The sequence below is a fragment of the Sus scrofa genome, chromosome 8 (assembly GCF_054392235.1).
Source record: "Sus scrofa isolate SSC_HxYL_T2T_F1_AM1 chromosome 8, Sscrofa_HxYL_maternal_Yorkshire_Landrace_v2.0, whole genome shotgun sequence".
Taxonomy (NCBI): Eukaryota; Metazoa; Chordata; class Mammalia; order Artiodactyla; family Suidae; genus Sus; species Sus scrofa.
The window spans coordinates 28828978-28856276 of record NC_139390.1 but is presented as its reverse complement, the minus strand read 5'-3'; the positions used below and the strand labels follow the sequence as shown (position 1 = coordinate 28856276).

General features: G+C 39.6%; 2 protein-coding genes across 3 annotated transcripts in view; one reads left to right on the top strand and one right to left on the bottom strand.

The window, feature by feature from the left end:
- The window catches only part of NWD2 (NACHT and WD repeat domain containing 2), a 204325-nt gene that overhangs the window by 80426 nt on the left and 96600 nt on the right, over window positions 1-27299 (bottom strand). The window contains exon 3 of one of the 2 annotated variants that reach the window (XM_003128911.7): window positions 15263-15379. In XM_003128911.7, the coding sequence (XP_003128959.4) occupies window positions 15263-15379 (117 nt within the window). The remainder of the gene's footprint in view (window positions 1-15262; window positions 15380-27299) is intronic. The other variant, XM_084971724.1, reaches the window with a different exon arrangement.
- The window catches only part of LOC146400381 (uncharacterized), a 164571-nt gene that overhangs the window by 89322 nt on the left and 47950 nt on the right, over window positions 1-27299 (top strand). The window lies entirely within an intron of this gene.

The window sequence follows — 27299 nt, the reverse complement described above, 5'->3', positions numbered from 1 at the left end:
GACTGTACATTTTTAGGAATTTGTCTATTTTATTGGAGTATAATTGTTCATAGTAACCTCCTATGGTCTTCTGTATTTCTGTGATGCTAGCTATAATTTCCCCTTTTCCATTTCTGATATTATTGACTCAGGCCCTCTCTTTTTCTTAATGAATTTGGCTAAAGGTTTATCAATTTTGTTTATCCTTTCAAAGAACTAGCTCCTAGTTTCCTTGTTCTATTTTTTTTTAGTTCCACTTATTTATACTCTATTCTTTATGGTTTGTTTCCTTCTACTAACTTTAGTTTCTGTTTATTTTTCTAGTTCTCTTAGGTGTAAGGTTAGGTCATTTACTTTAGATTTTTCTTGTTTCTTGAGGTAGGATTTAATTGCTATAAACTTCTCTCAAAGCTGCTTTTGTGGCATGTCATAGATTTTGAATTATTGTGTTTTCATTTTCATTTGTCTCGAGGTATTTTATGATTTTTTCTTCAATTTCTTCAGTAATCCATTGGTTATTTAATATATTATTTAGCCTCCACATATTTGTGTGTGTTTGAAGTTTTTCCCTTGTGGTTGATTTCTGCTTTTATGCGTTGTGATCAGGAAAGATGTTTACTATGACTTAAATTTCCTTAGATTTACTGAGACTTGTTGTGTGACCTAGCATATGACCTATCCTGGAGAATGTTACATGTGCATTTGAAAAGAATGAGTATTCTGCTGCTTTGGATAGAGTTTTCTATATATGTCAAGTCCATTTGTTGTAATGTGTCATTTAAGGTCAGTGCTGCCTTGCTGATTTTCTGTCTAAATCTCTCCACTGGTGTTCAGGTCCTCTATTATTACTGTGTTACTGTCAATTTCTCGATTTATGTCTGTTAATATCTACTTTATGTATTTAGATGTTCCTGTGTTAGGGGCTTAAATATTTACAATTGTTATATCTTCTGGGATTGATTGATCATTGCTTTTTTTTTTTTTGGTCTTTTGTCACTGTCTTTGTTTTAAAGTATTTTTTTCTGGTATAAATATTGCTATCCCAGCTTTTTTTGATTTTCATTTCTATGAAATAACTTTTTCCATGTCTTTCAGTCTGTGTGTACCTTTAGATTTGAAGTGAATCTTTTGTAGGCAGCTATATGTGAATCTTGTTTTTATATCGTTCAGCCACTCTCCACTTTGACTGGAGCATTTAGTCCATTTACATTTAAAGTAACTATTGACATGTATGTACTTACTACTATTTTGTTAATTGTTTTGGGGTTTTGCAGTTCTTTTTTTCCCTTTTGCTCTCTTCCCACATGATTTGATGATTATCTTTAGTTTTATAGTTGGATTCATTTTGTGTGTGTGTGTGGCTATTAGGGATTTCTGGTTTGTGATTATGGTGATGTCTATATATAGCAATATGTATCATATATACATAAAAATTTAAGTTGCTGATCTTGTTCCAATGCATTTTAACAACCCTGCATTTTCACTCTTTTCCTTCCATGATTACTGTTTTTTGGTTTTGTCTTTTGTCCTTTTAGGGCCACACCAGCGGCATATCGAGGGTCCCAGGCTACCAATCTAATTGGAGCTGTAGCTGCTGGCCTATGGCAGAGCCACAGCAATGCCAGATCCGAGATGTGTCTGTGACCTACACCACAGCTCATAGCAATGCCAGATCCTTAACCCACTGAGTGAGGCCAGGGATTGAACCCACAACCTCATGGTTCCTAGTCAGATTTGTTTCCACTGTGCCACAACGGGAACTCCCATGATTGCTGTTTTGGACTTGATAGTTTACATCTGTTTATGTACCCCTTAACTGTTGATTGCAGATACAGATAATTTTACTCCTTTTGTCTTTTAACCTTCCTATTAGCTTTGTTTGCAGTTGATTTACTTCCTTTACTGTAATTTTGTCTTTGCTAAAGAGCTTTTTCCTTTCATAATTTTTAGGTCTCTAATTGTGGCCTTTGCTTTTTCATTTAGAGACGTTCCTATAATATTTCTTGTCAAGATGGTTTGGTGGCACTGAACTCTTTTAGCTTTTACATGCCTGTAAAACTTTTGATCTCTCTATCAAATATGAATGAGAACCTTGTGGGGTAGTGTATTGGTTATAGGGTTTTCCCTTTCATCATTTTAAGTACATCATACCACTTCCTTCTGGCCTATAGAGTTTTGCTGAAAAGTGAGCTGATAACCTTATGGCAGTTCCTTGTACAGAAGTTGTTTTTCCCATGATAAATTTAATATTCTCTCTTTATCTTTAATTTTTGACATTTTAATTACAATTTGTCTTGGTTTGGTCCTCTTTGGGTTGATCCTGTCTGGGACTCTGTCATTCCTGGACCTGGATATCTGTTTCCTTTCCCAAGTTAAGAATATGTCTTCAAATATATTCTTTGCCCCTTTCTATCTTCTCCTGCTAGGATCCTATAATGCAAATGTTAGTACAACTGGTGTTTTCTTTTTTAAATTTTTATTTATTTATTTATTTATTTTTTGTCTTTTTGCCTTTTCTAAGGCCACTCCCGTGGCATATGGAAGTTTCCAGGCTAGGGGTTGAATCGGAGCTGTAGCTGCCAGCCTATACCAGAGCCACAGCAACGCAGGATCCAAGCCGCATCTGCAACCTACACCACAACTCACAGCAACTCTGGATCCTTAACTCACTGAGCAAGGCCAGGGATTAAACCGGCAACCTCATGGTTCCTAGTCGGATTCCTTAACCACTGCGCCACGTCGGGAACGCCTGGTGTTTTCCTAAATGTCTCTTAACCTGTCCTCATTTCTTTTTATTCTTTTTTTCTGTTCATTGATTTCTATGACTCCATCTTTGAGCTTTCTGACCTGCGGGGAGCTGAGGGGATGCTAGGACTCAAAAAAAGGACCTTGCCTGATGGCAGAAAAACCTGAAGGCAGGTTCCTAACCAAGGAAGGGAGCTCACCTGAATGGTACATGCCGAAGGTGGGCCTCTGGACAGGATAAAAGCCTGCCTGAATGGTACAAGCCGAGGGCAGGCCTCAGGTTACACAGCTCTCATTTTGATGTTTATGGGGAAGAATTGGGGCTTTCCTGGGAAAGCAATTTCCATGTTTGCGCTGGAGAACATGGATTGTTTCTTGGGTGACCTAGTCTTTCCTGTTGTTTTATTTGTTATTCAGTTTTCCTCAGTCTTTCCTGATTATTTGCTTATTATTCTTATTTCCCATTCTTATTTTCCTGTGGTGATTTGTGATTTAATAAAATTACAATAATAATATAATAAGAATTTCATTCAAAAGGACTTTCCCCTATTTAAATCCAACTTAATTAAACATAGTGTTTATCTACTAACCAGTTATACAGTAAACTTTAGAGTTAGGATTTTAATGAAGTCCATAGAAGTTAGACATATATTATTCTTGATCAAAAGAAACCCAGCTGTGAATTTTGTCCTTGATTTTAGAAACTTTTAGCGGTAGCTAGCTAAGTTGATTTGTATTTTCTCACACTGTCTCCCTGCCAAGGACACTTTGAAGATAGACACTAGTCTGAAGACAGGATTTTTTGTGTTTGTAACTTCTTCAGCTTTTGGGAATTAGCTGGCCATGAGATGGTTTATGCTGGGTCTCCTCTTTCCCACATGATATGCTATGTCTGTTTGTCCTTGAATTGTACTCACTAAATTTAGTTAGACTAAAGATTTTAAAACATGACGTATTGCTACTGTACCATGTGATCAAAAAACAAAGTCTAATAGTTAACCAATGTACTTTTAACACTGTGTAATCTGTAGTGAAAAACTGTCTATATAATTAACCACTTATGCCAATAAAATTTGAGCAGTCCAGCGCCCTGAAAGAAGGGACAAAGAGGCTGTCTCCATTCTTTCGCTGATGCTGTCCATCTCCGATCGGGATGTGTACTCCCTGGCTGCTGGAGCTGGCCTCCGGCCCTGACCTATTCTTCTGTATCATTTAATTTACTGTTGATCCCCTCTGGTGTATTTTTTATTTCAGTTATTGTGTTTTTCATCTCTGTTGGGTTCTTCTTTGTATTTTCTAAGTCTTTGCTAAAAATCTCTAATGTCTCACTGTGTTTATCCAGTCTTCTCCTTGAGTTCTTTGATCGTCTTTACAGTCATTACCTTGAACTCTTTACTGGGTTGATTGCCTATCTCTACTTCACTTAGTTCTTCTGGGGTTTTATTATCTTGTACCTTCACTTGGAACATGTTTCTCTGTCCCCCCACTTTGCCTAATTTGCTGTTTGTATTTCCATGTATCTGGTAGGCTTGTTAGTTTTCCTGACCCGGAAGAAGTGGCATTCTGTAGGAGACGTCATATGCTTCCCAGCAGCACATTCTTCTCTGGTCACCAGAGCTATATCCTTCAGGGGTATCCCTGTGTGGGTCCTTCTGTTGGTGGGCTGATGACTGTGGCAGCTCTAGCTGTGACTGACCCCTGGTCTGGTTGCCAGGCCACGTCCTGTTCAGTGGCTGCCAGCCACTGGTTGGCAGGACTGGGTCATGGCTGGCTATGGAACTCTGGGGGGAGGGTCCCTGGGCTAGTGGTGACTCACTGGTGGGCAGAGTCAGGTCCTGGGATATATGGTTATGGGGCAGGGGTTCCCAGATCTAGTGCCTGCTTGTGGGTGGGGCTGGTTCCTGACATGTCTGGCTGAAGGTTTCAGGATGTCCCAAAGCTGGTGCTAGAATTTTGGTGAGTGGAACTTGATCCTGGCATGGTTGGCTGGAGTCTATGGTAATTCAGAGCTAGTGCTGACCTGCTGGTACACAGGGCCAGGGATAAGGGTGGGGGTGTGAGTCCCAGGACTAGCCCTGGCTTAGAGATTGGTGGAGCTGGGTCCTAGGGTCTCTGGCTGCAGAGTGCTCGGGGTCCTAAAACTTTCGTCAATCCCTGGTGGGTGGCTGGATCCTGAGGCCATTTACTGAGGAGCCCAAGGTGTCCCAGTGCTGGAGTTGACTTGCTTTTGGGCAGGGCCAGAGTCCCATAGGTCCCTGGGATAAGGCCAGCTTGCTGGTTTGTTGGTTGGGTCTTGACAGGGCATGCTGTGGGGCTGTGGTGGTACTTGTGATGGTGATCACTCACTTGTGGGCAGGATCGGGGTCCAGGGAATCCCAGGGCTGTTGCCTGCCTGCTGGGGTTTAGGGGCTAGTGCCAGATCATTAGCAGGCAGAGCTGGGTGCTGGGGTCTCTGGATGCAGGGCTCGGGAGTCCCGGAGCTGGTGTTGGACTGTTGGTGAGTGGGGCTGGGTCCTGAGTCTAATAAGCTAAAGGAAGGATTACAAAATGGCATTTTCCAGCACCAGTGAACTTGGGGTAGAACATGCTCTTAAAAATGGCTGCTGCCAGTGTCTTAGGTTCCCAGGATGAGCATCTTTGCCTCTTGCCTCTCCATGAGACTCTGTGATCAGCAAGTGCGTCTGACTCAGGCTTTTTTCAAATTACTGCTGCTATCCAGGCTTGCAGAGCGTGTGAGATTTTGTGAACCTCTTTTAAGAGTGGAGTTTCTATTTCCCACTGGGTCTCCCAAAAGTAGCCCCACTCTCTTTCAAAGCCAAACATTCTGGGGGCTTATCGTCCTAGTGCAGGACCCCTAGACTGGGAAGGCCAGTGTGGGACTAAGACCTATTGCTCCTGGGGATGAACCCCTGCAATTGTTATTAACCTCCTGTTTGTGGATGGCCCACCCAGGGGTGAGGGCCTTGTGCCTACACCCCTCCTACCCATCTCATTTTGATTCTTCCTTTATATCTTTATTTGCGGAAGTCCTTTTCTGCTAGAGTCTGGTCTTTCTCACCAATAGTTCCTCTGTAAATTGTAATTTTGGTGTGTCTATAAGAGGAGGTGAACTCGGGATCTTCCTGTTCCACCATCTTCTCCATCCATTCTTTATTCTTTTCCAGCCCTTCTTAAAAGGAATTATTTTTATTTTTCTCATGTATCTTTGCCCTAGGTTTCTTATTTCTTTTTGTATTCCTCTTCAGTGGTTTTCCTATATGTAGGGATATTACAGTATTCACTTTTCTTAGAGTTCAGCTTAAATTTGTACTTTTATAACTTCTGAAATAATGTTAAGACTACCCTTTAAAGAGATGAACTGCATTTGTCCCTTTGCCCTTTATATCTTACTTCCTTATGTTATAATCTCTACAAAACATTATTACTGTCGCTTAACACCATCAATATTCTTTCATGTTACCTTTTTCAGTGCTCTTAATTGATTCTCATGGATTTGAGCTTCTATTTGTGGTCGTTTTCATTAAGGCAGAAAAAAAATCTTGACTTTTTGTCTGAAAACATCCTAATTTTGTCTTCATTTTTCCAGGATACATTCACCATGTATGGCAGTCTATTTTGGCCATTTCTTTTAGCTCTTTAAATCTGATATTCCACTGTCTTTTGATTTCTAGAACTTCTCTATTAAAAAAATCAGTGGAAAGTCTGTTCTTTTTCTGAAGGTAATGATTTTTTCCTTTTTGTCTTTTTAGGGCCACACCTGTGGCATATGGAAGTTCCCAGGCTAGGGGTCAAATCAGAGCTGTAACTGCTGGCCTACACCACAGCCACAGCAACGTGGGATCTGAACCGTGTCTGTGACCTACACCATAGCTCAGGGCAATGCCGGGTCCTTAACCCACTGAGAGAGAGGCCAGGGATTGAACCTGGCCTTTAGTCGGTTTGTAATGACAAGAACTCTTTTTTTTTTCTTTTGATGGATTTTTTTCCCCTTTATTTTCAGTTTTCAGAGGTTTATTTTAATGTATTCGGATGCAATTTTTTTGTAGTTTACTGAGCTTTTTTAATCTGTGTGGGCTGATGTCTTTAAACCATTTTGGGAGTTCCTGCTATGGCACAGTGGATTAAGAATCTGACAGCAGCTCAGGTCACTGCCGAGGTGCCTGGTACTATGGGCTAATGGATCTGGCTTTGCCACAGCTGAGGTGTGGGTCGAAGCTGTGGCTTGGATTCAGTCCCTTGCCCAGGAACTTCCATATGCTGTGGGTACAGCCATTAAAAAAAAAAAAAATTTTTTTCTTTTTTGGAAAATTCTCACTTGTTATTTCTTTGTCATTCTCTTTCTTTATCTGGGGCTCCAGTTACACTTATGTGAGACTGACTATGCCTCCCACACCTCTTCTGCTCTTTTCTGTTTTTCCTGTTTTTTTACAGTATGTGCCTCAATTGGGATATTTTCGTATTGACTTCTCTTTGAGTTTACTAATCCAACCTTAGGCAAACAAAGTATACTATTAAGTCTATCATATGAGCTTTTAATTTTAGATAATGTGCCTTTTAGTTCTAAAAATATCCATTTTTAAAATAATTTCATTTCTTTGTTGAAATTATCTTCTCATTTATATTTTCATTAACATATTTTTAACAATTATTCAACAGTTTTTGATTGCTCATTCCATCATCTTGGTCATCTGGGGAGTTGATTCCTATTGTCTACTTTTTGTCATTAATATTTTCTTGATATTTTTGCATGTCTTTTAATTTGCATTGTATTTTGGGCATTTTATTTAAAAGAGTTTTTATTTAGGGGGTTCATTTCCCTATTGTAGGCTGATAGAGTGAGAGATTGATGACAGTCCATTCAGTATTTGAACCTATGTGCAACTAGGTTATAATTTCAGGTTGATTCAGTTTTCTTTGAATTAAGATGTTCTAATGGAAAGACTTGAATACTCTCATTGGGTTCTAGTGGATTCTATCCCAGATTTCTATCATTCCATGTTGCCCAGTGCTCAGCAAATGCTTCATGATGAAGACTGCTCATGCTTTTGGGACTCACCAAGGAGGGACTCTCTCCTCTCTGAAAATTGAGTCTTTTTGTCCCCCAGCTTGACTAGCTCTTGAAAAATAGGATGTGTATAATTTATTAAGTTGTTGCAGTCCTAGTTTTAAGTGAAGATTTTTGTTACCAGTTCAGTTATAAAGAGGTTAATTGCTCTCCAGTTCACTTTCTTTTCTCCATAATTCTTTTTACCACACAAAAATATATTGTTTTACATAAGCTGTGAAATAGCAAGTTAAACTATGAAAATAAACTATGTGTTAATACAAATCTTAATGTGCAAATATTTTACATATTAGCAACAATTGACTAAATGGCTCTCCTTTGGCTTCTACTGATGAAATAAATTTTCCATCCCCGACAATATTTTTTTAAATTTTATTTCAGTTTAATTGAAATATAGGTGATTTACAGGGTTGTGATAATTTCTGCTGTATATTCCCTAGACTAATTTTTATTTATTTTTTTTGTAATTTATATACATATATTTTATATTTTATTTTATTTTCCCACTGTACAGCAAGGGGATCAAGTTATCCTTAGATGCATATATTCCCCCCCCACCCTTTGTTCTGTTGCAACATGAGTATCTAGACATAGTTCTCAATGCTACTCAGCAGGATCTCCTTGTAAATCTATTCTAAATTGTGTCTGATAAGCCCAAGCTCCCGATCCCTCCCACTCCCTCCCTCTCCCATCAGGCAGCCACAAGTCTATTTTCCAAGTCCATGATTTTCTTTTCTGTGGAGATGTTCATTTGTGCTGGATATTAGATTCCAGTTATAAGTGATATCATATGGTATTTGTCTTTCTTTCTGGCTCATTTCACTCAGTATGAGATTCTCTAGTTCCATCCATGTTGCTGCAAGTGGCATTATGTCATTCTTCTTTATGGCTGAGTAGTATTCCATTGTGTATATATACCACATCTTCTGAATTCAATCCTCTGTTGATGGACATTTGGGTTGTTTCCATATCCTGGCTATTGTGAATAGTGCTGCAATGAACATGCAGGTGCATATCCCGACAATATTTTTAAATGTTCACACAGTCTTATTTTTTTGGTGATAACCAAGTAATTTATTATTGGAACCTATATTAGAACTAATTTATTAATGGAATTTATCTTAGAACTATGATGTCTAGCTGATTTTAACTGAGCAAGGTTACTTTCATATGTAAATAATTCTTTCTCTTGATTGTGCAAACAAAATATATCTAGAAAATCTGAGGTTCTAATTTCAAATTTTCAAAAAGAACTCTAAAAAAGTCCAGATGGTTTAATTTAGACAATTTTTTCAATTCAAATCAATGACTATTTTTCCATTTTAGAACGTTTTGGTTAGTAAATCTATGCTTACAAACTTGACTAAAACAAAAAACCTATGTATTTTGTAAAAGTACGAACGGAGATTAAGCGCTTGTTTTATTTTTTCATGTGTGTATTTTATTTAGCATATCTAAAATGGTAAATCAATCATAAGTTGAAATGTGGATAAAATGAAATATTTTCCAAAGTGAAACTTAAAAAACACTGATTCTTTCTTCAAATGCAGTGATTTAAGAATTCTCACTCTATGATGTTAAGTAAAATTATTTAAAGTAAGAAACTAAACTTGAACTGTCCAGGGGTCATAATTTAATTCTGAAGGAGGTTAGTGACACAGGTGATGAGCTGATCTATGTGTTGTCGGTTGAATTTACTATTGTCACTCACTGAAGTACAAATATGGAATCGTTTAATTTTTCCAATAATAGCTGTGGGCCAATCTAGACTCGCTGAATAATAGATTTCTTAGTCCAATTTCTTAAGTTTTCATATTTCTGGTGTAAGTCTAGCCCAGACCAAAATGTTTATCTCTGAGTGTCCTCCGTCTCCCTTTGTGCATAGTGGTTTTTAGAACAGCTGCCAGGAGATTCCTGTGGTAGGTGAGCACCTGGCCTGCTCTTTCTCAGCCCGTGCCACTGATGGCAATGTGTGTGAGTTGCTGGGATGGCTGCTTTAGCATCTGCTTACACTCAGGTGAGAAAGACGGCAGAGGTCCCTCTTTTTGGTCTCCGCTGTATCTCTACACAATGCTGACCAATCACATCTGGCCATCTGGTAGCTCCAAGTAGCCCCAAGCTACTTGGGCTTTGGCTTCCTGAAACTTGTGGCAATTGACAAAGCAATTAATAATACTGCAGAAAGGGTTCTCTTTGTCCTAAGATCTGGGGAATAACCCCTCTGAACATGAAGTCCTGGAATCTCCTCATCCCTGTTTCTCATGGTAGCTCTTTTTACGGGGTGCATGGGCCTGGCCTGGCTCTCCTAGGGCAACTTGTCCATACCTTTCCCTTGGTAAATCTCTACATTACCCACACGGTGGATTGAAGGAATGTAGTGAGATACTGTCTGCACCACCTAGGGCAGCTTTCCTAAAGCCATCTACGCTTTTCAGATTCCAGTTCTTCAAGCCAGCCGAGTACTTGCTTTTATCAGTTTGTGCCAAGAAAGAGGCCTCTGCTTAAAGTCCAGGGTCAACTGCCACAAGCACTTTTCCAGGGGAATCCAAATCTGGCGGGATGACCAGAAGAAAACCACCTCTCCTCATAAACACACATTGTGAAGAGGGATGGGGATGGGATTAGGTTTGCATGAACATGGACTCGCTCTCTCCAAATGGCAATATTCCTCTCCCCTTCGTAAGGAATTTTTAGGGACTTGTTGGGTGGGACAGGTTGGGGGGGGGAAGTTCTACGGAACTTCCCACACTTTATAAGGGCTGAGGCAGTTCTCTGCACTTAAAAGGAGAAACAGATAGTGACTTTGGACTCAACTGTGAGCTATCTCCTTGTAAGCTGCAGTCCTGGTCAAAATCCCTCCTTGGGAGCAGGTAAAGGTCTTATTAAGGTCTATTTCAGCCAATTAATACATTCTCTTTACATTTTACAAAGCTTATTAAGAATGAAGTAAAAAACCCTTTAATACCTGCCTGAATCAAGTCTTAACACTTTCTCCACTGAGACTCTCATCAACATTTTCAAAGGGAAAATCTTCCAATATCACACAAGTGCCTCGAATGAATACACACATTTGATTTACATTTGAAAGTAACTGAAACCACAAATAATAACTAATGGTGGTGTATGTAGCCCTTTAGAGTTGACAAACAACTCTCACGCAACATCATCACTTCTGGTTTCCACAACAAGCCTTTGATACTTACTCAGCCTTTAGTTTACTGCTATTTTGTTCCCATTTTATGGATGTGAGAATTAAAAGCATCTTGAGGTCAGGGACCCACCTTGTCAGAACTAGGGCTCTAACTCCAGTTGTGAAAGAAAAATTCTAGGTTTTTCCCACTGGCTGGGCCTTCCTCTACACATGTCTACAAATGCTGTTCTTTCTCAGGAGAGATGATGTCTTTTTAGTGTGATATGTCTCACGTGTCCAGGCACCTTACTACATGACCCTGTCCTCCTTGTGACCAAAAGCATGTGTACGAAGATCCACCTTTGTGACCTGCACTTGGCATCAGCCTCTACATGGATGAAATCACGAGCCACTGCAGCTGCGGACCCACAGCAACTCCTGAGCAGAGCTCAGGGTGGAGACCAGGAGTGAGGCACTCTGTGCTTTTGGAAAATGGGAAGAATTGGTCTTTGGATAGTTAGATATTTTTTGGAGAAGATTTTATGAGCCCAATTCTTGCATCTCCTCATATCTAGAAAAACACTGAAGTCCTTCATAAAGACTGATGTCTGTGACGAGTAGGAACCTCCATGAGACCAGCAACAAACTTCTGTGAAATGTGTGCATGGCTGCATGCACCTGCCGCTTCATCTTTATCGCATATATCTTGATATTCCTCCTTTCCTCTTGGGGGTGGTATTTCAGCCCCCAAGCTGTAGTTAAGTAGACAAAGCAAAAGATGTCTGGGTCATCTGTGAATGCAGCCACCTCAAAGGGTGAGAGCTGGTGAGCCCTGAGGGCTGTGAAAACTCGGGATAGCAGAGGTGCATATCAAAGGAATGCTTTCAGTGAGCCCAAACCTCTTTTGTTCCTGCTACCCGCCCTTTTAGGCAAAAATTCCTATATATCCTAGCCCCCTGGCCCCCACCTCCTTGGAGCCATTTCTCAGGCTACCTGAGATGCTGTTTCCCAGGCTTAGGTCTTAATTTCACCCCAAATAAAACTTAACTCTCAACTTCCAGGTTGTGCATTTTTTTTTAAGTTGACATCTGCAATCAGCAGCCATAGCCTGCAGTCTCTAGGACCTCAGGCCATATCCCAAAGGAGAACTTTTAGGAATGAAGTTGAAAAGAGCCAACTGTGCACAATATTGAAGTCCAAGTTTCCTTTGGACTTCAACTCCCTGAGTACTCAAAATGAAAGCTTTGTTTGGTACTGAATTTATAATTAACATAAGGGCTAATATCTGTGAGGGCTCTGAAGATATAAAAATATTTTTCTGTCATTCAGCAATGGTGAATTTTCTCGCCAGACGTGAGCATTAGGGGAAGTAATATGCCATGCTTTGCAGCCCACGGGGGTCATCATGACTTCCAGAAATATCGCAAGGGAGCAGTGGGCAAAGAAACTGGAGCTCAAAAGCAACAAACACAGACCCGCTGTTTCCATAGTTACAACAGGAAAGGCCAGGAGAGACATACTTTTCCCTATAAGCAGTGAAATAAGCCTTGCGTGCTTGAGGATCACCGAGGTGAATAATCCTGGCTTTATCCACAGGGTTTTATCGTGGTTACCTTGACTTTCAACGTGGAATGGGGAGCAGGAGGAGGGAGAAATGATTGTACTCTCGGTGAAGTTGTTACTGATGTTCTCTAAGTTAACTTTTACTTTTGGAACCTGCATGAACTTGCAAGGTCTCTAAATTATTCATCCCCCTACCAGTAAACTGTAGGAATTAAGGGCCATGACTAATTTTAGTTAGCTTGGGTAATGATACTCCACAGGGTGATAAAAGGGCGAGAATGTCTTATTCCTGCATTTCTGAGGCTAGATGAGCACAAAGCTATGGCGATGACAGCAAGGGGGGTACCCTAGAGCACAGCAAGAGCTCCTTACGCCTCCCAGACCTCGCTTTCTAAGCATGACGGAATCTGGTCTAACTTGTCCTCCAACGTTGGAATCTCTCCTACGGCACCTCTGCCAGAGTGGTTTGTAGTCTCTAGTTTGGTGACAGCTGTGTATGGCACCTCTGCCAGAGTGGTTTGTAGTCTCTCTAGTTTGGTGACAGCTGTGTAACGAGTGTGTCAACAATTGAGACAGCTTTGAGAGGTAATAACGATTACAACTACCAGTAACAATCAACACTTTCTGTGGGTGACTCTATGTGGGCTCTGTAAAAGTGTCCTGTAATTTCATTTCATCTCTAGAAACACCTCGGGAGACAGGTAGCAGCATCTCCATTTTACAGATAGGGAAGCCAAGACTTAGAAGAGTAAAGAAATTTTCCTTCAGCTGGGAAATGTCAGACCGACCCCAGGGATATGGGAGCCCCAACCTGAGAGGAAGCAGCAGCCTCTAACTTCTTCAGCTGGAGCTAAGATCTGTCTTCTTGTAATTTCCGCCCCCTGGTCTAGTTCTGTCCTCTGAAGACTCCTGGAAAAAGTCTGAATTTCTCTTCTACTACTAGCTCTTTGGATATCTACGTGGCTTCCAGGACTTTGTACACTGTGTTCAGACCACAGGACAGTGTATTGAAATGTCCAGTCCTCACCTCTCCTGCCACAACCATGCATTCTTCCTTTCAGATTGCATCAGCTCTCTATATGGCTTTCTTCCTGCTCTGCCCTTCCTGCAGGCTTCCTCAGTCCTTTGGCTCAACAAACACACTCTGGCTTCTCTTGTCAAAAGTCAATTTTGTTTTTTTTTGTTTTGTTTTTTGTTTTTTTAGGGCTGTACCTGCGGCATAGGAAGTTCCCAGGCTAGGAGCTGCTGGCCTACACCACAGCAACATGGGATCTGAGCTGAGTCTGCGACCTACACCACGGCTCATGGCAATGCTGGATCCTCAACCCACTGAGCGAGGCCAGGGACTGAACCTGTTTCCTCACGGACACTAGTTGGGTTCAGTGTGCCACAATGGGAACTCCAGAAGTCAAATCTTTATATCCAACGTTAAGAAGACAAAGGCTCACACTGTGGTTTCCTCTGCCACAGCTTCAGGCATGCCAAGCCTGCTCCCAACCGGAAAGCTCTGAGCTCAGTAACCATTTGGCTCTTTGCTGCCTCCCCTCCTCAGGCACCTTATCAGTGAGACCTTCTCCACCACCTCTATTGAAAATCAGTGCCCTCCCATGACTGCTGTTTCCTCCCTTCCTTCCTCTGCGTATTCTTTTCCAGAGCACTTACCACCATCTGACTTACTGTTTATTTTACTTAATTGATTTCTGCTTGTCCTCTCCTCTTAGCCCTACGTAAGAATGACACAAGCTCCAGGAGGGTAGAAAGAAAGTCATATCTTATTAGTTCAGTTCTAAGGTTCAATCATGAGAAACTGGCCCACAAAATGACCCCTTCTTATGGGCCAATCTACCATACCCCACCACTAAGGGTAGCCCCTGGCACAGAACAACAATACATAGTGGATAGATGAATAATTTATCCACATATTAAAAACATTAAAGAGCCTTTATATACTTTGAATCCTATATGGAGTTGAATAAAGATGGACATGCAAATAAATATTAAAACCTTTTATTGATACACCCATCCTAGCTTTTAATTGTATAGTATGACATTTTCTTCCCTAGTAGTGTGAACACTAGCCATCAGCCTCAGAACATCCTGTGTTGAAAGGGGCAATGTTCTTCACAATTGGGAGGAGCTGTTCGGATTCAAGATAAGGTTCGTTCTTCATAAATGACGGCAGTGATTTTGCACATCATCTGCCATAGTGACCACCTTCTCTTAGCATTCCTGTGTGTACAGAGGGGAGTGGATGTTCTTTAGAACATAACAAACTAATAATGTTCCATTTGAGCATCTCTAGCTGAGTATCATTGCAGAAACATTTTTTTCCACAGGGTATCAATTCCAGTTAGTGGATCTGACCCCGTATATCTATTTTCACTTTAACAGTGTTTCAGCCACAGTGCATAAAATAATGTTGAGAAATAGATAACTAGGGTGGAATACGACATGATAAAATATAAGGAAAGTCAGGGTAATTGTTGTAGGACTGACTCATAATCCTTACTGCTCATCACAAGGTACTGTGGAAACTGGTTGACCCCAAGCCTTTCCTGTGATCACCACTTCACATCACTCACTATTAATATGCGGTGCTTCTTACGGAAAGTGGAGGCTTTTGTCCTCACATATTGAGGGCAAGGAACTGGTTTAAGAATTTTAAATACATATGGAAAAGTATTTTTTACCCCCCATTTTAAAAGCCCCTTAAGAATCACAGCAAGAATTCTCACAATCAGCTACAATTTAATATAAAGCATTAGTTTTTTTATACCCACAACAAAACATGGACCTGCAGAAGTTTTCAAACAGTCCTCCAGCAGCTTCATGCGGGTCTTGTGGAGCTCAGGGCTGTCCCATTCCTCTTCGGCAATTCCCCAGTACAGATCTATGACCTGGGGACCAACGAATGAGGCAGAGTTAATTCCCCCCAGGAGAAATTCAATTTATGTGCAGACTTCATTCTTAGGTACAATATTAAGCTAGTGTGACTTTTAACTTTTTATAGCATGTTTTCCCTTAGGTAGAATAATCTTTAAGATCAATCTAAAGAGGTTTTTATTGTTATTATTCCATGATGGTTTGGGGTTGGACATTATAATTTCTTCTTTTGTTCCCGATTATACTGTTGACATGGCCCCAGAGAAAATGAATTGTTAAATGTCAGAGGCTTTGCAATGCAGGCTTTCATTATATTGAAATGGTAACAGGATTTCAGAAGTTTGAAGGCAGCTGGGATATAGTTACTGCATTGTTTTAGGACAAATAACAGCATATAATTTTACTGTTGATGTCTCAATATGAGAAGGGAAAATGACAATGGGCATTCACAAATACTGACCCAAAGTTAAATATCTACATTTCTTTAAAAATAAAAGAAATCTGTTACTCCATGAGGACATTTTGTTTATATCTGTAAGCAGCTTGGCTTTCATCAATACATAGCTGCAAAAAGATGCATGGAAAACAACCAAAGGTGTGCTTTACAGAGACGTGAAGATAATAGGATCCTCCATCTCCTTACTTCAAAGACCACAAGGAAAGATGCTGAGAGTCTGTAAAAACTTTCCCAAGTACACTCTGAAAAATTTTCTATGGAGAGCAGTATGGGTTTCATTCCCTTTACTCAACGGCAGTCTGTGAGATAAATGTTTCTAATTGTAGCTTTGAAGGTTTCTTCTTTTCCTTCTTCCCACAGGCAGAAAGACACACCTCCGCTTTTTACTGGCTGCTTGTATGGCATTCAGTGAGATATGGGGGCCCAGAGTGTGGTCCCCCACTGTGCCCCAAGTACTTGCCATCTTTCAGCCTATGCCACACACAAGTGTGTTGGTCCCACATCTTTGCGTACCTGCATTTACATTTTTAGAGGGCTGATAGAAAGTGTCTTTAAAAAATATTCCCATGGCCCAGTCTACGAAATGATGAGAACTGATTTGGGGATTCTTTCATCTAATCAACATTAAGAAAGGAGGACATCTGAGATTATAACTTCACTGTTCAGTATGAGAGCTCTTAGCTGTGGTTATTTAAAACTAAATATAAATTAAATTCTGCTCAAGGAGTTCCCACTGTGGCATAGTGGGTTAAGAATCCGACTGCAGTGGCTCTGTTGGCTGTGGAAGCTGGGTTTGATCCTCAGTCTGGTACAGTGAGTTAAAGGATCCGGCATTTCTGTGGCTTGGAGTCAATCCCTGGCCTGGGAACTTTTTTTTTTTTTTTTGGCCATTTCTAGGGCCGCTCTCACAACATATGGAAGTTCCCAGGCTAGGGGTCTAATCGGAGGTGTACCGCTGACCTACGCCAGAGCCACAGCAACGCGGGATCCGAGCCGCGTCTGCAACCTACACCACAGGTCATGGCAATGCTGGATCCTTAACCCAGTGAGCAAGGCCAGGGCTTGAACCCGCAACCTCCAGGCTCCTAGTCGGATTCATTAACCACTGAGCCACGATGGGAACTCCTGGCCTGGGAACTTCCATATGACTTGGGTACAGCCATTTAAAAAAAAAAAAAAATTCAGTGTATGCGCTCAGTGGTCACATGTAGTTACTGACTCCCATGCTGGAAAGTACGGCTTCAGAATACTTCACCATCACAGAAAGTTTAATTGGACAGGACTGTAAATTACTGAACTTCATATACTGAAATTACTAGAACAAGATGTTTTTGGCTATTGGCCAATAAACTGCCAAACATACAAATATACCCCAATGTGAATGGTAACTCTAAGTTTGTACATTGCACAACTAACAACCACACAAAAAACCTGGTGCCCATCCTTAAGGCTGACACTCAGGAAAGGTAGAAATAAATGAGAAACAAATGGTAAATATGTAAATTAATGTAACAAAAGTTATATACCTGCTATTGTCACATATTGAAGTGACAAATTTTTTTACATTAAAAAATTTATTATAGTTGATTTACAATGTTCTGTCAATTTCTGCTGTACAGCAAAGGGATGCAGTTATATGTACAATATTTTTCTCACATTATGTCATTCTCTCACAAGTGATTAGAGTTCCCTGTACTATACAGCAGGATCTCATTGCTTATCCACTCCAAATGCTCTAGTTTGCATCTACTAACCCCAAACTCCCACTCCGCCCCCCTTGGCAACCAAAAGTCTATTCTCCATGTCTGTGATTTTCTTTATTTTCTGTAGATAGGTTCATTTGTGCCATATATTAGATTCTAGGTAAAAGTGATATCATATGGTATTTGTGTCTGACTTCACTTAGTATGAGAGTCTCTAGCTCCATCCATGTTGCTGCAAATGGCATTATTTTGTTCTTTTTTATGGCTGAGTAGTAGTCCATCATGTACATGTATAACACCTTAATCCATTCATCTGTCAATGGATGGTTAGGTTGTTTCTACGTGTTGGCTATTGTGAATAGTGCTGCAGTGAACATGCGGTGCATGTGTCCTCTTCAAGGAAGGTTTCATCTGGATATATGCCGAGGAATGGGATTGCTGAATTATACAGTAGTTTTGTATTTAGTTTTCCGAGGTATCTGCATGTTGTTTTCCATAGTGGTTGTGCCAATTTACAAACAGTGAAGGAGGGTACTTTTTTTATCCACACCCTTGCCTCCACACCCTCTCCAGTATTTGTAATTTGTTGACTTGTTAATGATGGCCATTCTGACCAGTGTGATGTGGTACCTCACTGTAGTTTTGATTTGCATTTCTCCAATGATCAGGGATGTTGAGCATTTTTTTCACGTGCTTGTTGGCCATCTGTACATCTTCCTTGGAGAAATGTCTATTCAAGTCTTTTGCTCATTTTTCAATTGGGTTGTTGGCTTTTTTGCTGTTGAGTTGTATAAGTTGCTTGCATATTCTAGAGATGAAGCCCTGGTCATTTGCATTGTTTGAAACTCTTTTCTCCCATGCTGTAAGGTGTCTTTTTGTTTTCTTTTTGGTTTCCTTTGCTGTGCAAATGCTTGTCAGTTTGATTAGGTCCCGTTGGTTTATTTTTGCTTTTATTTCTGTTGCCTTGGGAGACTGACCCAAGGAAACATTTGTATGGTTGATGTCAGAGACAGTTTGCCTATGTTCTCTTCCAGGAGTTTGATGGACTCTTAAGTCTTTTAGCCATTTTCAGTTTATTTTTGTGCACGGTGTGAGGGTGTGTTCCAGTTTCACTGATCTGCATGCAGCTGTCCAGGTTTCCCAGCACCACTTGCTGAAGAGACTGTCTTTTCCCATTTTATATTCTTGCCTCCTTTGTCAAAGATTATTTGACCATAGGTGTCTGGGTTTATTTCTGGGTTCTCTATTCTATTCCATTTGTCTATATGTCTGTTTTGGTACCAGTACCACACTGTTTTGATGACTGTGGCTTTGTAATACTGCCTGAAGTGTGGGAGAGTTTTGCCTCCTGCTTGGTTTTTGTTCCTCAGAATTGTTTTGGCAATTCTGGGTCTTTTGTGGTTCCATATAAATTTTTGGATTGTTTGTTCCAGTTCTGTGAAAAATATCATGGGTAATTTGATAGGGATTGCACTGAATCTGTAGATTGCTTTGGGTAGTATGGCCATTTTTACAATATTAATTTTTCCAACCCAGGAGCATGGAATAGCTTTCCATTTCTTTATATCTTCTTTAATTTCCTTGACTAATGTTTTATAGTTCTCAGCATATAAGTCCTTTACCTCCTTGGTCAGGTATATTCCCAGGTATTTGATTTTTTGAGGTGCAATTTTAAAAGGTATTGTATTTTTGTATTCCTTTTCTAATATTTCATTGTTAGTACAGAAATCCATTGTCATTCACAGAAATGCAACTGATTTCTGAATGTTAATCTTATATCCTGCTACTTTGCTGAATTTGTTGATCAGTTCAAGTAGGCTTTGGGTTGAGTCCTTAGGGTTTTCTATGTATAGTATCATGTCATCTGCATACAGTGACAGTTTTCCCTCTTCCTATTTGGATGCCTTTTAGTTTGTCTGATTGCTGTGGCTAGGACTTCCAGGACTATGCTGAATGACAGTGGTAAGAGTGGCCATCCTTGTCTTATTCCAGATTTTAGTGGGAAGGCTTTCAGCTTTTCTCCATTGAGTATTATATTTGCTATGGGTTTGTCATAAATAGCTTTCATGTGTTAAGGTATGTTCCCCCTATACCTACTTTGGCAAGAGTTTTTATCATGAATGGATGTTGGACTTTGTCAAATGCTTTTTCTGCATCTATTGAGATGATCATGTGGTTTTTGACTTTTTTTTGTTAGTGTGGTGTATGACATTGATTTGCATATGTTTTACCATCCTTGTGCACCTGGGATGAATCCCACCTGGTCATGGTGTATATGATCTTTTCTATATGTTGTTGGATTTGGATGGCTAAAATTTTGTTGAAATTTTTGTGTCTATATTCATCAAAGATATTGGTCAATAGTTTTCTTCTTTGGTGGTATCTTTGTCTGGTTTTGGAATTAGGGTGATGAATGTGTCATAGAATGTCTTTGGGAGTGTTCCTTCTTCAACCTTTTGAAAAAGTTTGAGGATGCGTATAAATTCCTCTTTGTATGTTAGGTAGAATTCACCTGTGAAGCCATTTGGTCCTGGACTTTTATTTGTAGGGAGTGTTTTTATGACATATTCAATTTCATTTCTAGTGATCATTTTTTTTTTTTTTGTCTTTTGTCTTTTGGTCTTTTGTTGTTGTTGTTGTTGCTATTTCTTGGGCCGCTCCCGCGGCATATGGAGGTTCCCAGGCTAGGGGTTGAATCGGAGCTGTAGCCACCGGCCTACGCCAGAGCCACAGCAACACGGGATCCGAGCCGCGTCTGCAACCTACACCACAGCTCACGGCAACGCCGGATTGTTAACCCACTGAGCAAGAGCAGTGATCGAACCCACAACCTTGTGGTTCCTAGTTGGATTCGTTAACCACTGCGCCACGACGGGAACTCCTCGGTTTTTTTTTTTTAATCCAGCCTGCTACTCATTGTCTTTTGATTGGAGCATTCAGTCCACTGACATTTAAGGTAATTATTGATAGATACGTATTTATTGCAATTTTAAACCTTGTTTTCCAGTTGATTCTATGTTTCTCCTTTGTTCCTTTCTTTTTTTTTTGGTTGAATGATTTCCTTTTATTTTATGCTTGTGTCCTCTTCAGTTTTTGTGAATGTATTGTTTGGTTTTGATTTGTGGTTGCCCTGTTTTTCAAGTATGTTAATTCTTTCCTATATCTGCTTGCTTCGGCCTGATAGTCATATAGGCTCAAACACATTCTTTAAAAAATGTCTAGATTTTCTTACTCTCCTTCCCTACATTTTGATGTCCATTTTTAAAAATTTTTGGTCATTTTTTGTTTTTTCTAGGGCCACACCCGCAGTATATGGAGGTTCCCAAGCTAGGGGTCTAATTTGGAGCTGTAGCTGCCAGCCTACTCCAGAGCCACAGCAATGCCAGATTCTTAACCCACTGAGCAAGGCCAGGGATTGAACCTGTAACCCCATGATTCCTAGTTGGATTTGTTAACCACTGAGCCATGACAGGAACTCCAATGTCCTTTTTTTAAAAAAAACATTCATGTTTATCCTTTTGCTCTTCCTTGTGTTTATCATCGCTTTTACAATTGGTTTTTTCTTTTTTTTCCTGTACACTGGCTTATTTAAGTGACTGCTTTCCAGTTGTGATTTTTCTCCATCCTATTTCTTCTTCTTTTTTTAATGTAGAGGAGCGCTTTCAGTGTTTCTTTTGGAATGGGTTTAGTACTGCTGTACTCTTTCAGTTTTTGTTGAAGCAATTCTTTATTTCTCCTTCTATTGAAAAGGAGAATCTTGCTGGGTACAGTATTCTAGGCTGCAATTTTTTTCCTTTTAGAACTCTGAATAGATTTTCCCACTCTCTTCTGTCCTGTAGTGTTTTTGTAGAGAAACCCCAGCCTTATGGGGATTCCCTTGTAAAACTCTTTTTCTTTTGCTGTCTTTAGAATTCTCTATTTTTTACCTTTTGCCATTTTTATTCTAATATGTCTTGGTGTAGGCCTGTTTGGGTTCAACTTGTTTGGGGACTTTCTGCTCCCTGAATCTTGATATCTGTTTCCTTTAGATTTGGAAATTTGGAAAGTTTTCAGCCATAATTTCTTGAAGTATATTTTCAATCCCCTTTTCTTTTTCTTCTACTTCTGGAATCCCTATTATTCATAGATTGGCCTGCTTTATATTATCTCATAGATCTTTCTTACATTGCTTTCATGTTTTTTCATTTGGTTTTCTGTCTGCTGCCCTGATTGGGTGATTTCCATTTTTCTATCTTCCAATTCACTACTTCATTCCTCTGCATCATTCATCCTGTTTTTCAGTGTCTTTACCCTCAGCTTGTGTCTCTGCAGACGAATTTTATAATTTTTCTTGGCTCCTCCTTATATTTTCTAGTTCCATTCTAAAGTACTCTGCATTATTTTTCATATATGCTTATAATTCCTTCAGTGTTTTCACTATTTCCTTTTTGAAGTCAGTGTCTCTTATACTGAAGAGGTCTGTTTCACTGTTTGCTCATTCAGGTGAATTCTCCTGTTCTTTTAACTGGTAATGGTTCCTGAGCTTCTTTATTTTGCTTATATTTTTTGTATTTTGTGAGTTCTTAATATTTATTTAGGTTTGGATGCTCTCTTTCCTCAACGTGTGCTGGGTGTTATACTCTTGATAGTGTCCTAGGTGTACTTCCAAGATGATGGAGGCAATTGGCAGTGTTGGCAGACAGCACCTGGTTGCTGGGCCCTTGACAGTAGCAAGGACGTGTGGGAAGGTGGCTCAGACTGCTCTTAGTTGCAGGGCCATGGGAAGTGGTAGTACCTCTCAGATAGTTTTAGGTGGTGGTGCATGGAGCATTTGGCAATGGCACCAGCAGCGTGTCTGCATTCCCAGGGGAGGGAAAACAATAACAGGTGGTACTCAGTTGCAGTGCTCTCCTCTCTGCCAAGCTCTGAGGTGCTTGGGGCTGCAGGTGGTGCCTATTCATGGACCCTTAGTGGTGTTGGGCCATGCCCACCTGAAGTCAGATATAACTGGGGCAGTTTGCCTCCACTGCCTGTAGACCATTCAAGAAATGCCCTGTCATGCCTAGCCTGTAGGAGAGGCACCTCACCACCCATAGCCCTACCCTCCAAGAGGCTTCACATGCACAGGGCACAATATTCCTTTGGCGGTCCACCCTTCCTCCTCTTGCTCTCCTCAGCAGTGGCGCCTTGCTTCTCCTGCAGGCCCAGACCTCCTCCTGGATTGCCTTGGCTATGGTGCTCTGCTCTCCAGCCCTTGGTTCACTACTTCCTAACTCCTTCAGGTTGTCTCCACACCATTAACCCTGGTCTTCTTCCTGGTACTGACTTCCAGAACCTCAGTCTCAGCGCCCAGCTGAGCATTTCAGCTTATGGTGTCAGGGGGCAGTGGTACTGATGGTTTTTGTGGCTCCCTCTATGCTTTGCCCTCCTCAGTCCAGCTGTGGCACTTTTACCTGTGGCTTTGAGGTGTCTCTGTCTCAGCTGATCTCCCTGTTAGTTAGGTGGCTTCCCAGAACGTTGGTTCCTTTCAGGAGTGCTGGTCCCATTCCTTTCTCTCTCTTTTTTTCCCCTTTTGTTATACCCAGTTATATGGAGGGTTTCTAACCCTTTTCGGAGGCTTAAGGTCTTCTGCTAGCATTCAGTATATGTTCTATGTGAATCATTCCACATGTAGAAGGTTTTTTTTTGATGTTTTTGTGGAAAAGGTGAGAGCCATCCCTTACTCACTCCCCTCCATCCTCTTGAGCCCAAATTATATAAATTAGTAATTATGTCATTGTATCTTATTCGATATTGCATACCTAAGCACAAAAAGGAAGAAAAGAGAATAGAGGTATATGGGAGTAGTCTTTCTGTTGTTCACTGGAATTAACTTAGTAGAATGTACTTATGACTTATGCTAATTTAAGATGTATTGCCCTAAAATAACTACAAAAAACCCCTCAAAAATATAGTGAACAAAATCATTAAACTAGGAAGTGCTCACTTAATATGAGCAAAGAAATTAAAAGAGGACTAGAAGAACATACAATACAGACACATAGAAAAAAAGTAAAATGACAGATGTAAATCTAACTATATCACCGAGTGTGAATGGCTTAAACAATCCAAAGTCTATCAGGCTGGATAAAAATAAGATTCAACTATATGCTTCTAGAGAAGATACATTTTAGAGTCAAACAGGTTAAAAGAATGGAGAAAGATTATGCAAAAAGCAACTGTCAGAAGACTTAAAACATACCTAGAGATGAAGAGAGGCATTTTTTAATGACAAAAGAGTCCATCCACTGGGAAGAGATAGTCAATATAAATGTAATGAACAACAGAACCTTAATATATATGAAGCACAGGCTGACAAATAGTCAAGTCTCCAACTATTATAGTTGAATTGTCTATCTCATCAATAATGGGAAGAACAGCTAGGAAGAAGATCATCACAAACCTCAGACTGTATTGATACTATAACTAGTTCTAACATGACTATAGGACAATATACTAACAACAGAATATACATTCTTCTCAATTCCTCAAAATTTTCCAGGATAGAACATAAAACAGGCCTTGATAACCTTAAGTGGATTTAAGTCATATAAAGTATGTTCTCTGAACACAATGTAATGATATTAGTAATCAATAATAGAAAACAATTTGGAAAATTCCCAAGTATATGGAAATTTAACACACTACTAAATAACCAATGCATCAAGAAATCACAAGAGAAGTTACTTTGAGATGAATGAAGATACCAAAACCTACAGAATGTACATAAAGTAAGTACTTGAAATTCAGAGCTGTAAACACCTATATTAAAGATTAAGATCTCAGTGATTTAACTTAAGACAACAGAAAAAGAGCAATCAAGGGCAAGCCAAAGCAAGCAGAAGAACAAAATAATATATTACAATGGAAATTAATGAAATAGAATAGAAAAACAATAAAATCAATAAAACCGAAAGTTATTTCTTTGAAGAGATAAAAAAAAAATGGACAAAACTTTAAGTGGGTTGACCTAAAAAAAAAGTTCTAAAACCAGGGGTGAATAAGGCCATTACTACTGACTTTCTGATATTATGAACACCTACATGCCAGTGAGTTAAATGACTTAGATGCAATGGACAAATTCCTTGAGAGACAGAAGTTACATAAATTGTATCAAAAAAGAAAATGAGAAGACATTTGTAACAAGGGACTAAGTAGTAATTTTTTAAAAAGCTGCACAAAAAAAGAAAAGCTTAGATCCAGATGGATGCACTGGTGAATTTTAATAAAAGAATACCAATTTTAAAAAGAACGTATACCAATTATTCAGTCTTCCAAAAATTACAAGAGAACATTTCCCAACTTGCTCTAGCAGACCAGTATTATCCTGGTCCCAAAACCAGACACAAACACAAAGCAATATCTCTTAAGAAAATAAACATCCTCAAGCAAAATACTAAACATCCTCAAGCAAAATACTAAAAACCCAAACTTGGCAGCATATAAAAAGGATTATATTCTGGGTGGGATTTACCTCAGGAATGCATTAGCATCAGAAAATGAATAGAGGAAAATATGTATTAATAGGAATAAAGATGGAACAACAAAAGACCCAGAATCGCCAAAGCAATCCTGAGAAACAAAAACCAAGCAGGAGGCATCACTCTCCCAGACTTCAAGAAATACTACAAAGCCACAGTCATCACAACAGTGTGGTACTGGTATCAAAACAGATAGACCAATGGAACAGAATAGAGAACCCGGAAATAAACCCTGACACCTATGGTCAATTAATCTTTGACAAGGGAGGCAAGAACATAAAATGGGAAAAAGAAAGTATTCAGCAAGCATTGCTGGGAAACCTGGACAGCTGCATGCAAAGCAATGAAACTAGAACACACCCTCACACCATGCACAAAAATATACAACAGGACACTATTAAAGTCCTAGAAGAAAACATAGGCAAAACACTCTCTGACATCAACATCATGAATGTTTTCTCAGGTCAGTCTCCCAAAGCAATAGAAATAAGAGCAAAAATAAACCCATGGGACCTCATCAAACTGAAAAGCTTTTGCACAGCAAAGGAAACCCAAAAGAAAACAAAAAGACAACTTTCAGAATGGGAGAAAATAGTTTCAAATGATGCAACTGACAAGGGCTTAATCTCTAGAATATATAAACAACTTATACAACCCAACAGCAAAAAAGCCAATCAATCAATGGAAAAATGGGCAAAAGACCTGAATAGACATTTCTCCAAAGAAGATATACAGATGGCCAGCAAACACATAAAAAAATGCTCAACATCGCTGATTATAAGAGAAATGCAAATCAAAACTACCATAAGATACCACCTCACACCAGTCAGAATGGCCATCATTAATAAATCCACAAATAACAAGTGCTGGAGAGGCTGTGGAGAAAAGGGAACCCTCCTGCACTGTAGGTGGGAATGTAAACTGGTACAGACACTATGGAGAACAGTTTGGAGATACCTTAGAAATCTATACATAGAACTTCCATATGGCCCCGCAATCCCACTCTTGGGCATCTATCCAGATAAAACTCTACTTAAAAGAGACACATGCACCCGCATGTTCATTGCAGCACTATTCACAATAGCTATGACATGGAAACAACCCAAATGTCCATCAACAGATGATTGGATTCGGAAGAGGTGGTATATATACACAATGGAATACTACTCAGCCATAAAAAAGGATGACATCATGCCATTTGCAGCAACATGGATGGAACTAGAGACTCTCATACTGAGTGAAATGAGTCAGAAAGACAAAGACAAATACCATATGATATCACTTATAACTGGAATCTAATATCCAGCACAAATGAACATCTCCTCAGAAAAGAAAATCATGGACTTGGAGAAAAGACTTGTGGCTGCCTGATGGGAGGGATCAGGAGCTTGGGCTTAGCAGACACAACCTAGAATAGATTTACAAGGAGATCCTGCTGAGTAGCATTGAGAACTATGTCTAGATACTCATGTTGCAACAGAACAAAGGGTGGGGGAAAAATGTAATTGTAATGTATACATGTAAGGATAACTTGATCTCCTTGCTGTACAGTGGGAAAATAAAATATATATATATATATATAAAATAATAAAAAATAGGAATAAAGGACAAAACCCATATGATCACCTCAACAGACACAAAAATCTGACAAAATCCAACACCCCTTCATGACAAAACTAGGAATGGAAATTAACTTCCTTAAACTGAATGAAGGGGATTTATGAAAAAATAACATCGCTGGATGTTGACAACAAAATTGAAAAGCCAAATATAAATTCTCACATGGTTAACTAATTTCAACAAGGGTACCAAAACAATTCAATGAGAAATGAATAAACAAATGAAATTGAGACAACTGGACATCTATGTGAAAAAGCATGAAGTTTAATCCCTACCTCACACCATACATAAAAATTAAAACAGATCATAGACAAATTAAGAGTTAAAACTATATAGTTTTATAGAAAACACGTTTGTGACCCTAGGTTTCACAATGGTTTCTTAGATAGGATAGTAAGTATAAGTAACCCCCTAAAAATAAAGTGGACTTCCTCAAAATTAAAAAAAAAATTATGCTTCAAAAGACACTATCAAGAAAATGGAGAGGACCCTCAGAATGGAAGAAAATATTTGCAAGTCATATTTGATCATAGATTTGTATTTAGATAAGGAACTCCTATAACTCAAAACCCAATAACCCAATTAAAAATGGACAAAAGATCTTAGTAGACATTTCTTCACAGAATACATACAGATTGTCACTAAACTCATGAAA